Source organism: Diplotaxodon limnothrissa, linkage group LG11 (genome assembly GCF_057381915.1).
Source record: "Diplotaxodon limnothrissa isolate DT_005_m linkage group LG11, D_limnothrissa_male_GT1.1, whole genome shotgun sequence".
Taxonomy (NCBI): domain Eukaryota; kingdom Metazoa; phylum Chordata; class Actinopteri; order Cichliformes; family Cichlidae; genus Diplotaxodon; species Diplotaxodon limnothrissa.
In genome coordinates this window covers 22,228,849-22,241,546 of record NC_140606.1, presented here as the reverse complement: position 1 = coordinate 22,241,546, position 12,698 = coordinate 22,228,849, and the positions used below count along the sequence as shown (strand labels likewise).

At 39.2% G+C, this 12,698-nt stretch overlaps 1 protein-coding gene across 1 annotated transcript in view; it reads right to left on the bottom strand.

Annotated features, from left to right (window-relative positions):
• Positions 1-12,698, bottom strand: part of myom3 (myomesin 3) — a 74,902-nt gene that overhangs the window by 38,864 nt on the left and 23,340 nt on the right. The window contains exons 9-12 of the mRNA XM_085366359.1: positions 12,490-12,651; positions 8,168-8,309; positions 5,638-5,837; positions 3,482-3,535 (exon numbers count right to left, since the gene is read on the bottom strand). Of these exons, the coding sequence (XP_085222485.1) occupies positions 3,482-3,535; positions 5,638-5,837; positions 8,168-8,309; positions 12,490-12,651 (558 nt within the window). The remainder of the gene's footprint in view (positions 1-3,481; positions 3,536-5,637; positions 5,838-8,167; positions 8,310-12,489; positions 12,652-12,698) is intronic.

The following is a 12,698-nucleotide window of genomic DNA, read 5'->3' as shown; positions in this document are numbered from 1 at the left end:
TAGAGGCAGCAAACCTTTGTTAGTATACAGAGGAGTATCTGAGCAGCAGGACACACTGTGCTTTAAAAAAACAAAATTCATGTAGTGCTGCAGCGGTTACGGAAAAAACCATAAAGCCATGTAGTAAAATCTGCTGATGACAGACAAAAGCAATGATAGGCTCCTTAAACCCATTTTCTGGGAGGGGACTATTTTTAATGAATGCTGTGAAACTGTGAAGACATACACATATTTGTGTGGTATATGTGAAGAGAAATGAAAGTTTACTGAGAACACAGATATTATTAAGCAGGCTCATCGGTGGTTGTACGGGTTTTCTCAGCGGGGTAGATGAGAGAGTAATTATAACATATTTCACCTCCTCTATTTAATGCATGCTTGCATTTCTTTCATTTGTTGCTCCAGAAAGACAAGAACAGGCTAAAAGAACAACTAACACCAGTTTTACATTTATTATAAGAACCCAAAGATCCCTGATAGAGCTCTATAAACAAACAAACAAACAAACAAACAAGTACACAGTAAAAGCCAAGCCATCACTAATAACCCCACACATGTGCTTCATAATGAGCATAACAATGCCTCCAGGACTGAGTTTTAAAGCACAGGCTTGCACAACAAGCCAACAATACTTGGTAATCAAATGATCAAATATTGTCCATAAGAGGGATGTTAATCACAGTGAATATTTTTTGGTCTCTAAATGGTTTATGTACTTTGCAGCTTTACTGTTTTTGCATTTACATTTCTTTTGAACATTTATCTGTTTATTCAATGCTGTATTGTTTGACTGTTGAATATGCTAATTTAAGGGAAATGATTTGATTTTTGTGGCTCTTAAAGTGCTTAATCAAACTCTGTTTGAAGCCAAACAATATAGTTATTTTAATGCACTCTTTTTTTTTTTAAACAACCAAGCAGTAGGAAAATTATGTTTAATGTGCAGCTAAAATGAGAATTTAGGGACAGTAAGTGGAATGCACCTGATTGGTGAAGTCAGTCACCTGACCTCAGTTCAAAAGAAGATGACTGCAGCACATCTTTAAATGTCAAACATAAAAGTGTTTAGCATTTTATTATTTACACGTAATGATTCAACATGGCAGACTGAAGTTTTCTCCCATACGGTGTGTATACTGTACACAAAAGGAAATGAACAACAATACATGTCTGGGAACTGTGGCGAAGATTTCTTCCTGTTAAAATGGAGTTTTTTCTTCCCACTGTCACCAAGTGCATGCTCATTTTGGGGGGGTTCTCTGTAATATAGAGTTCTCTGAGGTAACCATTGTGACTTTGCGCTATTTAAATAAAACTGAAATGAATTTCATAAAACTTACAACCTGACATCTTTGTCTGCTAAGTGAAACCAATGCCAACTTTAACCTTAATTCTTTTTTCAGTGATCATATGAGGTCATTAAAACCCTGGGCTCCTATAGTCTTTGCACAGTGCTGATGAATATATGGCCTCAAACATAATGAATACAACATCGAGATTCAATTCAATTTCAATTCAATTTGATTTATATAGCGCCAAATCACAACAAAAGTCACCTCAAGGCGCTTCATAGATACAGAGAAAAACCCAACAATCATATGACCCCCTATGAGCAAGCACTTTGGCGACAGTGGGAAGGAAAAACTCCCTTTTAACAGGAAGAAACCTCCAGCAGAACCAGGCTCAGGGAAGCGCGGGGCCCTCTGCTGCGACCGGTTGGGGTGAGAGAAGGAAGACAGGATAAAAGACATGCTGTGGAAGAGAGACAGAGGTTAATAACAGATATGATTCAATGCAGAGAGGTCTGTTAACACATAGTGAGTGAGAAAGGTGACTGGAAAGGAAAAACTCAATGCATCATGGGAATCCCACGGCAGCCTACGTCTATTGCAGCATAACTAAGGGAGGATTCAGGGTCACCTGGTCCAGCCCTAACTATATGCTTTAGCAAAAAGGAAAGTTTTAAGCCTAATCTTAAAAGTAGAGATAGCGTCTGTCTCCCGAATCCAAACTGGAAGCTGGTTCCACAGAAGAGGGGCCTGAAAACTGAAGGCTCTCCCTCCCATTCTACTTTTAAATACTCTAGGAACAACAAGTAGGCCTGCAGAGCGAGAGCGAAGTGCTCTAATAGGGTGATATGGTATGATTTTGTAAATCAGGGTCCCCAAGATGAAGATCAAGCCAAGATTAGCTTGGCAGTTCAACGGGATCGATTCAAAGTACTTATGAAGCCACTTATAAAAGTACACTGTCATTTTTATATTTTGCTTTTGTTGAAATTAATAAAAACTAGCTAGCTGTTTCTCTCAGTTTACAGTTTTCCAATACCCTATTTTATCTACAACATATTTAACTTTAAATGCAACTCTAAATGTAAACTTACATAATACAGAAGACTTTGAAACTAGAGCTTGAGACCATAAACTCAGTAATAAGGAAGAGTTAGATGCCTTTTTTATTAACTACAAAAGTCACATCCTGTTTTGGTTGTGACTTTTTTAGCTCACTTTTCTAATCTGGAGGCTAGCCTCCCCTTTTCAGAAAGCCAAAATAAGGGAGAAAGTTTCCTCTTTCATTGAACTTAGAGACCATAATTTAGTGGCTCTCAAACTTTTCATGCCATGCACTCCACCTTCAAAAGTCAAACAAAGGTCAGACCTCCAAACGTCACAATTTTTTATAGATCATAAATAATAAAAAAGGGATCCAAGTTTAATTTTAGAGGAACAAAGGTCAGTGAGACAGCATTAGCAAACTACATACATCACATTCATTCGGCTTAGTTTCTCTCCAACCCTCCCACAGCTATACAGCATATAACCTTTCAAATATTCTGATTCTTCATTCTACACACAACATACAATCTGGACAAGGGAGTGTCCGAAGTTATGTGTACTGCAACAGAGTCAGTCTGGATGGAGACTGATCTTAGAAGTTCAGGATGTTGCAGTGCTATGTCATTTCACTTCTGTTAAAAGCTGCACACATGCACTTCTTTGTTATACATGTATACACTCCTTCTGCTCTAAACCTCCTCTGGAGAACACAATAAAGAGAGTATAAATGGACTCCCTGTGCTACATGTTTTAGATGGCTCCACAAACACAAATTCCTCCTCCCGCTTTCCTTTTTATCTGTCCGTGGGTTACAGTGCCAAGGTTATCAGCCCTCTTCACAGGCATTCACACTAGCTCGAGCCATTATGTGCATTTACTAGGACACCGCCAGGGATTGTTCATTCTTTTCAGTTCTGTAAATGGAGCAAATGCTCATTGCTACAGTCATACAATTACTGCAGCTCATTGTTAAATATAATATGAAGATGCATTAAGCCACAAACCCCGAGGGATCCTGCAGGCATAAAGGAGGCACCATGCGTGCCGGTAAAACATGGATGCTGTTTTAAATCAATGGGGAAAATGTTCAAGTGGCTTGTTTTTCGGACAAAATTATGCACTGAAATAAAAATAAAGGTTCTCACCTTCCAGTTCATCTTTTGTGATAGTAATGGTCCTTCCTCTGTCCACTGTAACCACTGTGAAAGGAGAACAAAACAGATAGATATAGGTTGAAGATAGAGAGGATAGAAAGGAACGTGGTACCAGGGTAATGAAGTTATATATGAGCTTGCGATAACAATATTATTGTATTAATGTTAGAGGAGCAGCCACTGATAAGAAAGTCAGACTCAGAGAGACACAAAGAAGTGAGCTAGACCGACATGGGAGGATGGAGAGCAGGCCGGAGGCAAGTCAGCCTTCTGTCTGTCCTTCATCTGTGTTTAATGATCCACAGCATCTGACCAGAGTCCATCTGTCCTCCCAGTTACACACAGGCACGCACACACTCCACGATCCACATCGCATCTTATTAATTGCTCATTCCAACATTACACCGTTGACCAAACAGAAAAGCTTTAAAATACGTAATCTTTTAGGAAATAATGTGTTCTACCCCACAATGTAATTAAGAAGCTGTCAGAGAAACAACTGCAAAAGCCCGCGGCTCTACAAAGTGAGATCTAAATCTGCACACCTACATCTGTTCTCTCTGGTAGTGCTGATTTCCTTGCAGGTGTAACATGGCAACTGAGGCAGATGAGGTGAATAAACAGTAGGAACGAACTGATAATGCATTGTTGATGCTCCCTGTAGTCATTTGTAGATGCAGATGAGTGACAAATTAAAGGAAAAGCCTGAATAAATAAGTGGGGATACATAGTGCACGCAGATGCTTCCATGAAAAGGCGCAGGGGTCGCTCAATGGCTTGATGTGTTCGAAAATAATGTAAATCATATGCTGCGATCACAGTCAGCAACAACCCAACAGCTGCATACGATTTTGAGCCCGATTTCAGACAGAATTGCCCAATGATTAAGCTGCATTTCTATCTTTTTTCTGCCATTAGGTCCACTCTAACTAACTACAAGCGAGAGGGAACATATTTTTTCTCTAATCACTCACTGGAGACAACCATATCCACCTGAATCCAAAGGTATTTTAAGTTGTTGTCCTTGGGGCAGGGTGCTAGCTATGTAAAGTACCCCTTGATAACAGTGGTAAACCCACCCATTGTGCTGATTTGGTAGGCATTTGTCCTCCAATAGCACTTATGGAGCAACTGCATTTGCAAACCACAGTGCTTGATTATGTCTGCTATGTTTAGTGGAGGAATTTAAACTTTCTTTGACTCTGGCTCTCAAAAGACCATAAATTGAAATATGTAGAAAAGTGCTGAAACTTCAAGGATCTTTTCTAGGAAGCAGGAGTCTGTTCATGTGGAGCTGTGAGTCAACAGCTCTTGTTTGAAATGTACTATATAAATAAAGGTGACCTAACATTAGTCTGAATGAAGGAAATAATGATACACTGACACCTTTTCACTCTGGCACACGCCATGTTTTCCTCTCATTACCCACAATGCAGCTTGAAAGCCAACAGTTTAGTCAGAGATTTAAGTCAGTAAAGTCCAGATGAAAATCTCAAGGTATGAGAAGAAATTCTTCTTCCTTCTGACTCTATAATCTTACATTTTTGGTTTTCAAAGTAGATCAACTTTCTCTAGAGCCAGAAAAGCATCTTTATGCATCTTTTGTCAGACATCCAAAAGTTCTACCAAAGAAAAACACTTTGATGTGTCATGCAAGTTCCCCCATTTTTACAAACCACATGAAGTACATGAACCTGACAGCTAACTGATAGGACAGTTTTAGTGCCTGTGATCTTACATCATCAAGGCTGCCCAAGAGACAAAATGACATCTTAGAGACTGGGAACATTTTCTTTATTTCTTTATCTTTTTTTATGAACTCAAACAATTAATTAATTATGATTAAGGAATAAATACAACTGCATCGCAAAGCCTGATTCAGTAATTTAAGGAATTTCAGGAGAGTGTTTTTTCCACTTGCTAATTGATTGGGGAAAGTTCCTCCACTTAAGCACTCATGCATATTTGTTGTGCATACTTTGGCATTATTTATGATATCAGACGCCAAAAAGACAAAGCTCTTGAGGTATTCTGCTAGTCAGGTTTAAATTTCACTCCACAAATAAATTAGACGATGCAGGAAAAACCAGCAACATTAACACATTTTAAAGCTTTTTATATGTCAGTGTTGATGTTTAATGTGTTACCCATAGTCCTGGTGTGTTCCAGGGGGTCTGCAGTGACGACGGGCTTCGTGGCTTTGGAGGGGCGCCCTGCACCGGCCTGGTTCACACTACGTACTCTGAACTGGTACAGAGTTCCTTCCTTCAGCCCAAACACTGGGTAATGGCAAATCTTTTGAATATCCACATTGCAGCGCACCCACTCACCCTGGCTGAGGTCACATCTGAAAAGGACACACGGTGCGAGGGAGAAGTCAGTCCTGAAAATACAGTAATAAAGAAAAAAAAATTGTACAAGAAAAACAAAGAACTAACCCATTGTGTTTGAACAACACTAGGTGCAGTCTGCGGGGTACAGTATTATAACACCAATTCTGAAACACTTTATCCCACATAACAGCCAGTATGTACGCCACAAAAGAGTATAATTGTGACCAGAGAGCATCGCGAAAATAACAAGGCTCCAAAAACAGAACAAAAATGTTTTTTAAGTACAAGTCCAGGCTCAAATTGTACGACATCAATGACAAACTGTTGCCACTTTTCTAACCAGACGGGGGGGTTGCTAGGGAACTGGGAAGTATCCTACACTTTGTTTCGTTGTTCAGTAACCAGTAGCGTTTAGAGCTGTGTGCTGTGACTAAAGAAGAAAATACACAAACGAACATGAAATGCAGAAATGCAAATATATGAGCACACATGTTCAGGTGATCCTGACTGACTGATTTTGGTGATAGCTCCAGTAGCTGTTCTCCTCAGAGAGCCTTTGAGTCTGCTGTTAACACACAGTTGAGGGTTGATAATTACCATGTATACCATCCATCTCATTAGGGCTCTGCCAACTTAATATGTCCAATTCAAATTCCTCAGCAGCAGAAGCACACAGAAGGGTTAGCAGTGTAGGCTTACTGTTGGTCACATGTTGACTTGCAGTACAGGAAATCACTGAGAGTCCAATCTAAAATAAGCATTTTAATGAATGCCAAATCAACGTGAGCTCACTGTAGGAGATCCAATCTCTGTGCTGGATATTTCTGGCAATGAAAACCTGTAATCTTTTCGTCAATACTTTTCTTTCGTTGTTTTACTGAATTCAAACATGCACACAGTCTGAAAAGGTAGCGTAGTCAGACTAATTGTCTCACAGTTCATCAGTTGATTAAGTGTCTGTTTAAATGACATAATCAGCTGTCATTTTAATTGATATTTAAATGACATGATAAATCACCAACCAAAGCAATGACTTAATGTAGAAGCTTAATGTAAAAATCAATATGAACACAATGAAAAAAACAAAACAAAAACAGTTCTGACAATCGAAATTTCATCAGTCAATTTTCAAGGTTAAAAAAAAGAAAGAAAAAGAAACCCTGACATTGCATTCGCAATATGTAAAAAACATGAAGGTGACTCGATGCCATGGTTTGCTGTGTGGCAGGCAGGATGTAGGACCCAAATGCAGGACTCACGGACAATGAAGGAGTGAACTAAAGAAGGCAGCATTATTTTGGCTGTAAATGACTCTTCATACAAAAAACAAAGCCTTAAAGCGAGGAACTAGAAATACGAACTAAAATCAAAACACTAAGACACTGGGAAGCTAAGGAACTAAACTGGGAAACAACTACAATGAGCATGGAGGAAAAACACACAGAGTAGTTAAGGTACAACGTGACAGCACACTTGCTCAGTGTGTGTGAGGACTACAATACACAGGTTGAAAACCGAGAGCATGGAAACGGGTGGAAACACAGCTGGGACTAATCAGACGTAAGGAGACAGGAGTAAAGCAAAGCTCCAAACACTGAACACAGAACACAAGACTATCAAAATAAAACAGGAACCACACGACAGGCACAAGTGCACGGACTTGATACTGAACAGAGGGAACACGGAGCACAGGGACAGGAGTGACATGAGACACGACTGACTGGGGAACAAGAAAATAAACATGAAGACAGAACTAAACCTACACTGAACATAAAGGGCACATGAACAAAAACCAAGAACTAGAAATCAAGAAATACTGCAGAACTTAGAGCGCTAGAAATACAAAACAGAAACCACAACACTAACAGTGATAAACCATGATGTAATCAAAAACTAATAATAACACAAAACACTGGGTCACTAGGACCGTGACACTCTGTCTTCTGGACAGTGTTGTGTAATATAGAAAATGATAGGAAAAATTTGTCCGAATACAGAGGTGGGGTGTACCTCACCTCTAGCCCTGGGACATGCTCGGGTTTGTTGAAATCTAAAAGTGTGTGGACACATTTGGAAAGAAAGTGCAGATGGATGTGATTGCACCAAAGCTGTTAAATCATTAACTTTTTAAAAGGGAAAATCTAGAAATCCTAAAATATACAAAGAAGCACATTTCTATGTCAACAGGATAAACACCTGCTCAGTGGACTGTTGATTTGCCAACACTGTCAGCTAGTTTTCAAAGGTCTGAAATAAACTTTCAGTGTCAGCTTTCACTTTGTTTTACCCGATTCATTTGAACCCAACGGAATATTTGAAGTAAGCGGTACATCGCGATTCTCACCGTTCCACATAATATCCCTGCACAGGTGAAGCTCCATCAGCGCTGGGCGGCTGCCAAGTCAGGAAAACGTAGTCCTTGTTCACGTCAGACACCTGCACTGCGAGAGGAGACGCGGGACCGCCCACCACTGCAGCCGATGCATCTATGGATGTCAGCAGAGTCAGTTAGCGAGAAGAAAAACGGCATAGAAATATTCAGCCCCCAGCTATGTACTAATAACTGAACTGAATTTGTGTAGTTCTAATGAAAGCTGAATGAACCAGTAAACAAGTCAAACAGGAGCAATTTGTCCCAGCTGACAGAGAAGTTTGTGATGTGCTGCTTTTTTCACATTATTTGGAATATATTTATTGGATTTCCAGTTTAGCACTCAACTAAATCGTTTACTGTGGAAACACAGGGTTTGTTTTTCCAACAAACAAAGTAGGAGAAAGATAGTGAGCCAAAGGAGGAGGAGATGTGTAAAACCAAGGGGAAAAGGAACTGGAAAGTTTAATAATAGGATCTACAGCAATCTAGTTCATGCAATCGATTCAAACATATAAGCCTGAAAGTAAAAAAAATGGCCACCAATCCTGGGTTTCTTAAGTTTTCATGTCTGCAAGATTTTCAGAAAATTTGACCTCTGACCTTGAGGTCAAGATCACTGAGATTCCTGTCCAAGATTTTTAGTAGATGCACCTATGGCATCAATTTGAAAATCCTACATTGTGTCAGTCTCAAATGATCATGTTCACAAAGTTGGGCATTCATGCCACCCGCCTGCCAGTGACGACAATATCAAAAACGAGTTTTGCTTTGTTGACCTGCTATTGTGTGTTTCTCCTAATGACCAAAGGATTATCAATCATTTTAAAGTAATCAATAGTTGCCACTCCACATGTTAAGTTACTCCAGGAGATATTCTATATAAAATAAATTCTGTGTGCTCAAATTGGAAAGATTAAAAAAAAAACCAGTGTCTCAAGTACCTGATGTTCTTTGATCCAGTTTTTTTTATCCAAAAGAACATGTGAACAAATGTAATTCTTCCATTTCAGAGCCATTAGTGACAGTTAAGTTATGGTTTATTAGAAAATTGTTTAGACAGAGATGGAATCATTGCTAAAAGACGGGGTGGTAGAGAACGTATAGGTACAAATAAGACCTTCCATGAGCTCTAACTTGTTTTGACCAGCCACCTATCCCACATGGTGATCTCCCTGGAAAGTTTACCTAAAATGCACCTTTTGAAGTCTTCTCCAGCAAATGATCAGAAAACAGATCAAAGTTCACCGGTAGCAGTCGTTTTTTTCTGATGATCTACATCACAGACCCTGCATTAGTGAAGTTTTGCTACTTTAAACTTGATATATCCCACGATACTGATGCTCAAAGCTGGTTATGGAAAAAGCTGTTTTGAACACAAACAAGACTTTGGCTTTAGATTTTGATATTATAACAGATCAAGTGTGTGTTAATCTCTGAACTTTCAAATCTCCTGCCGTCTCAAATTTGACACACACACACACACACACACACACACACACACACACACACACTTGTTTTCATGTCTTAGTGAGGACATCTGTCTGTCAGCATCTGACATAATGCTTTCCCTCGCTGCTCACCGCAACCCTAACCATGAAACCCTTACCCAGGGGTGTCGAACTCCAGGCCTTGAGGGTGGGTGTCCTGCAGGTTTTAGATCTCATCCTGGGTCAACACACCTGAATCAAATGCATTATAATGCAATCAAACAAAGCGTATAATTTGAAAGACAGCTGGGCAAGTTCTTCAAAGAAGACACTAAATATTTGAGGAGTTTCTGGTGTGATCTGACACCCACTTACAAGCGTGGCACAATGCCTATGAGTGGCTTTAGGAAGTCGTTGAAAACAAGCTACGTACTTCAAAAAAAGCAACGTGTCTGCAAAATGAATCATACATTTCATCATCTGCTTAGATAAGCATTAACTGTTACCACTATATATGTTATTATGTAAATAGAAGCAGGTAATGCCTAGGCAACCTAGGTACTCATGTTCCCAAGGCCTATTGTTGTGAGGTTTGACGATGATCCACAAAAAAATTGTGGATCATATAAAATTTTTACTGATTTTCAAATTTGGTGCAAATTTGACGTTTACACCCGATTTTCACCAAAATGAAATCAGTTGAATCTGTTATTAGCATCTACCATCACATAAAATTTGGAAATTATTTTTTTGAAAACTGTAGATGCTAGATGGCTAACAAACAGAGAGCCAGACAAACAAATGCAACTGATTACATACTCCCTCCCTTTGGGGGGAGAATTACTCACTTGGCAGAAACTCAATGCATCTAGGAAATCCAAAGTTCAAACCAAGCATTAGAACAGAAAAGAAAAGTGCTTTAGCTAACTTTGAATGTGCCATGGTTGTTTGTATCAGACGGGCTGGTCTGAGTATTTCAGAAAATGTTTTACCTACAGAGATTTGCCAACATCTATAGAATTTACAGAGAATGATTGAAAAAAAGAGAAAATATCCAGAGAGTTGCAGCTATCTAGGTGAAAAAGCCTTGCTGATTCCAGAGTTCAGAGGAGAACCACCAGATTGCTTCGAGCTGTCAGCTATGACAAGAAACTGAGGCAACAGTTCAAACAGGCTCCCCAAATCTGAACAACAGAAGACTGAGAAAAACGTTAGTTTCAATTTTCTGCAGCTTTTAGATGAGAGAGGTCAGAATTGGATGTAAACAACATGAGATCATGGATCTCTCCTGCATTATTGTTGCTGGCCATGTCCATCCCTTTATGACCACCCTGTATAATCTTATGATAGCTGCTTCCAGCAGGACATGATGGCCTCCACAGTGACCAGATTTCAATCCAATAGAGCACCATCAAGACTTAGTGGAATGGGAGATTTACATGATGGATGTGCAGCTGACAAATCTGCAGCAACTGTCTGATGCTATCATGTTTCCAGAGTTTCCAGCACTTTGTTGAATCTATACCAATACAAATTGAAGCAGCTCTAAAAGTAAATTGGGTCCAACCAAGCACAAGCAAGAGGTAATTAATACAATGACCATTGATGGTAAATATGCTTAAAATGAATTCACATTCAGTTATTTTAAAAATGTTTGCAAAATTTGTAATATGACCAAGAGTGCTGGGCACTTCAAGGAACAAATGAAGAGCACTCTGTTTTCAGATGCATGTTCTGCTTAGGTGTGTTTGTAAAAACAGTGAAAATGTGGGATATTACAAGACTGTGACTGGTGGTTATAAAAGAGACGTCAGAAGGAAAGAAGCACGTGGTCAAGAAATTTCTTATGTTATATTGAAATAATGTGAAGCTCTTGTGTTATTATTTAGTTAGAGTTTAGTTGGTTTTTATTCTTTAGTTTAGTTTCATCCATATCTCTGAGTTTATGAGTCTTTTCCTGTCTTTGGTGTAAGTCTGTGTTGTCCTCTATGTTGTACTTTTAGCTGTGCCAGTACTTTCCTCTCTCCTTTGTCTGTTTCATGTATGCGCTTCCACGTTGTCAAGCTCGTGTTGTCATGTCTACATTCTATTATGTTTCCTGTTTTATTGTGAAGAGTCCGTTCCATGCTCAATGTGTTTAGTTGTACTTCCCCTGTGGCATTCAGGTTCATTTGTGTCAGCTGTGTTTCCCCAGGTGTTTCCACTTCCCTCATTACCCTTCAGTGTATTTATGTCTTCTGTCTTCACCAGGTCAAGTCACATCTTGTCACAGAGTTTCCTTTCGCCTGTTCATTGTCCATTTATCTCTTGTCATAGTTTTTCATGAATCCTGTTCCGACCATGTTCAAGTCAGTTTTTATGTTTTAGTTTTTCCCCGTTTAGGTTTCAGGTTAGTTTTTTTCCAGTTTGCATTGCTTTGTTTTTGTTTCGACATCAGCCCAGATATAAACGGCTCGCTTTTTGTTATACCGCAATTTTTTTTTGTGTCCGCATTTTTGGTCCACACCTCAAACACACCGGCCCACCCCCCCGTGACAGTTTTTAAGACTACATGAATGGTATGTTGGGTTTTTTTTTTATAATCATGATGATCCTTTTGAGAGCCAGCTGAGGGTTTCCTATTGTTTCTAAACTTTAAGCTAAACTAATGCATCTGGAGGTTTTCTGTTTGTTCATGCTAAGCATTTGCACATGAAAAGTGGTCTTAATTTTCTCTCAGTGAGGCTGTGGAGGTATATTTTCACATTAGTGGATAATTTTGAAAGCGCCAAAGCCAGCTTCAGTATTTATATTAGATCCATTAATCTTTGGACTCTAATGCATTGATAAATTGTAAGTGTAGGCTAACATTTTAGAGTATTTCACCTGTGAGATAGACAAAAGCGCTGTGCTCTTGGATTCCATCCGTGGTTCTCAGTCTTGCAGTATAAAGACCTTCATCCTCCTTGTGTGCAGCCCTTAAGGTGATGACGGCCTTGGTGTCAAATGTTTTAATCTCCACATTGCTGGATTGATGCAGTTGTACACCTGGAAAATAGAAAAAGCAAGCTAAAAAGTCAAGAATAATGCTTTTA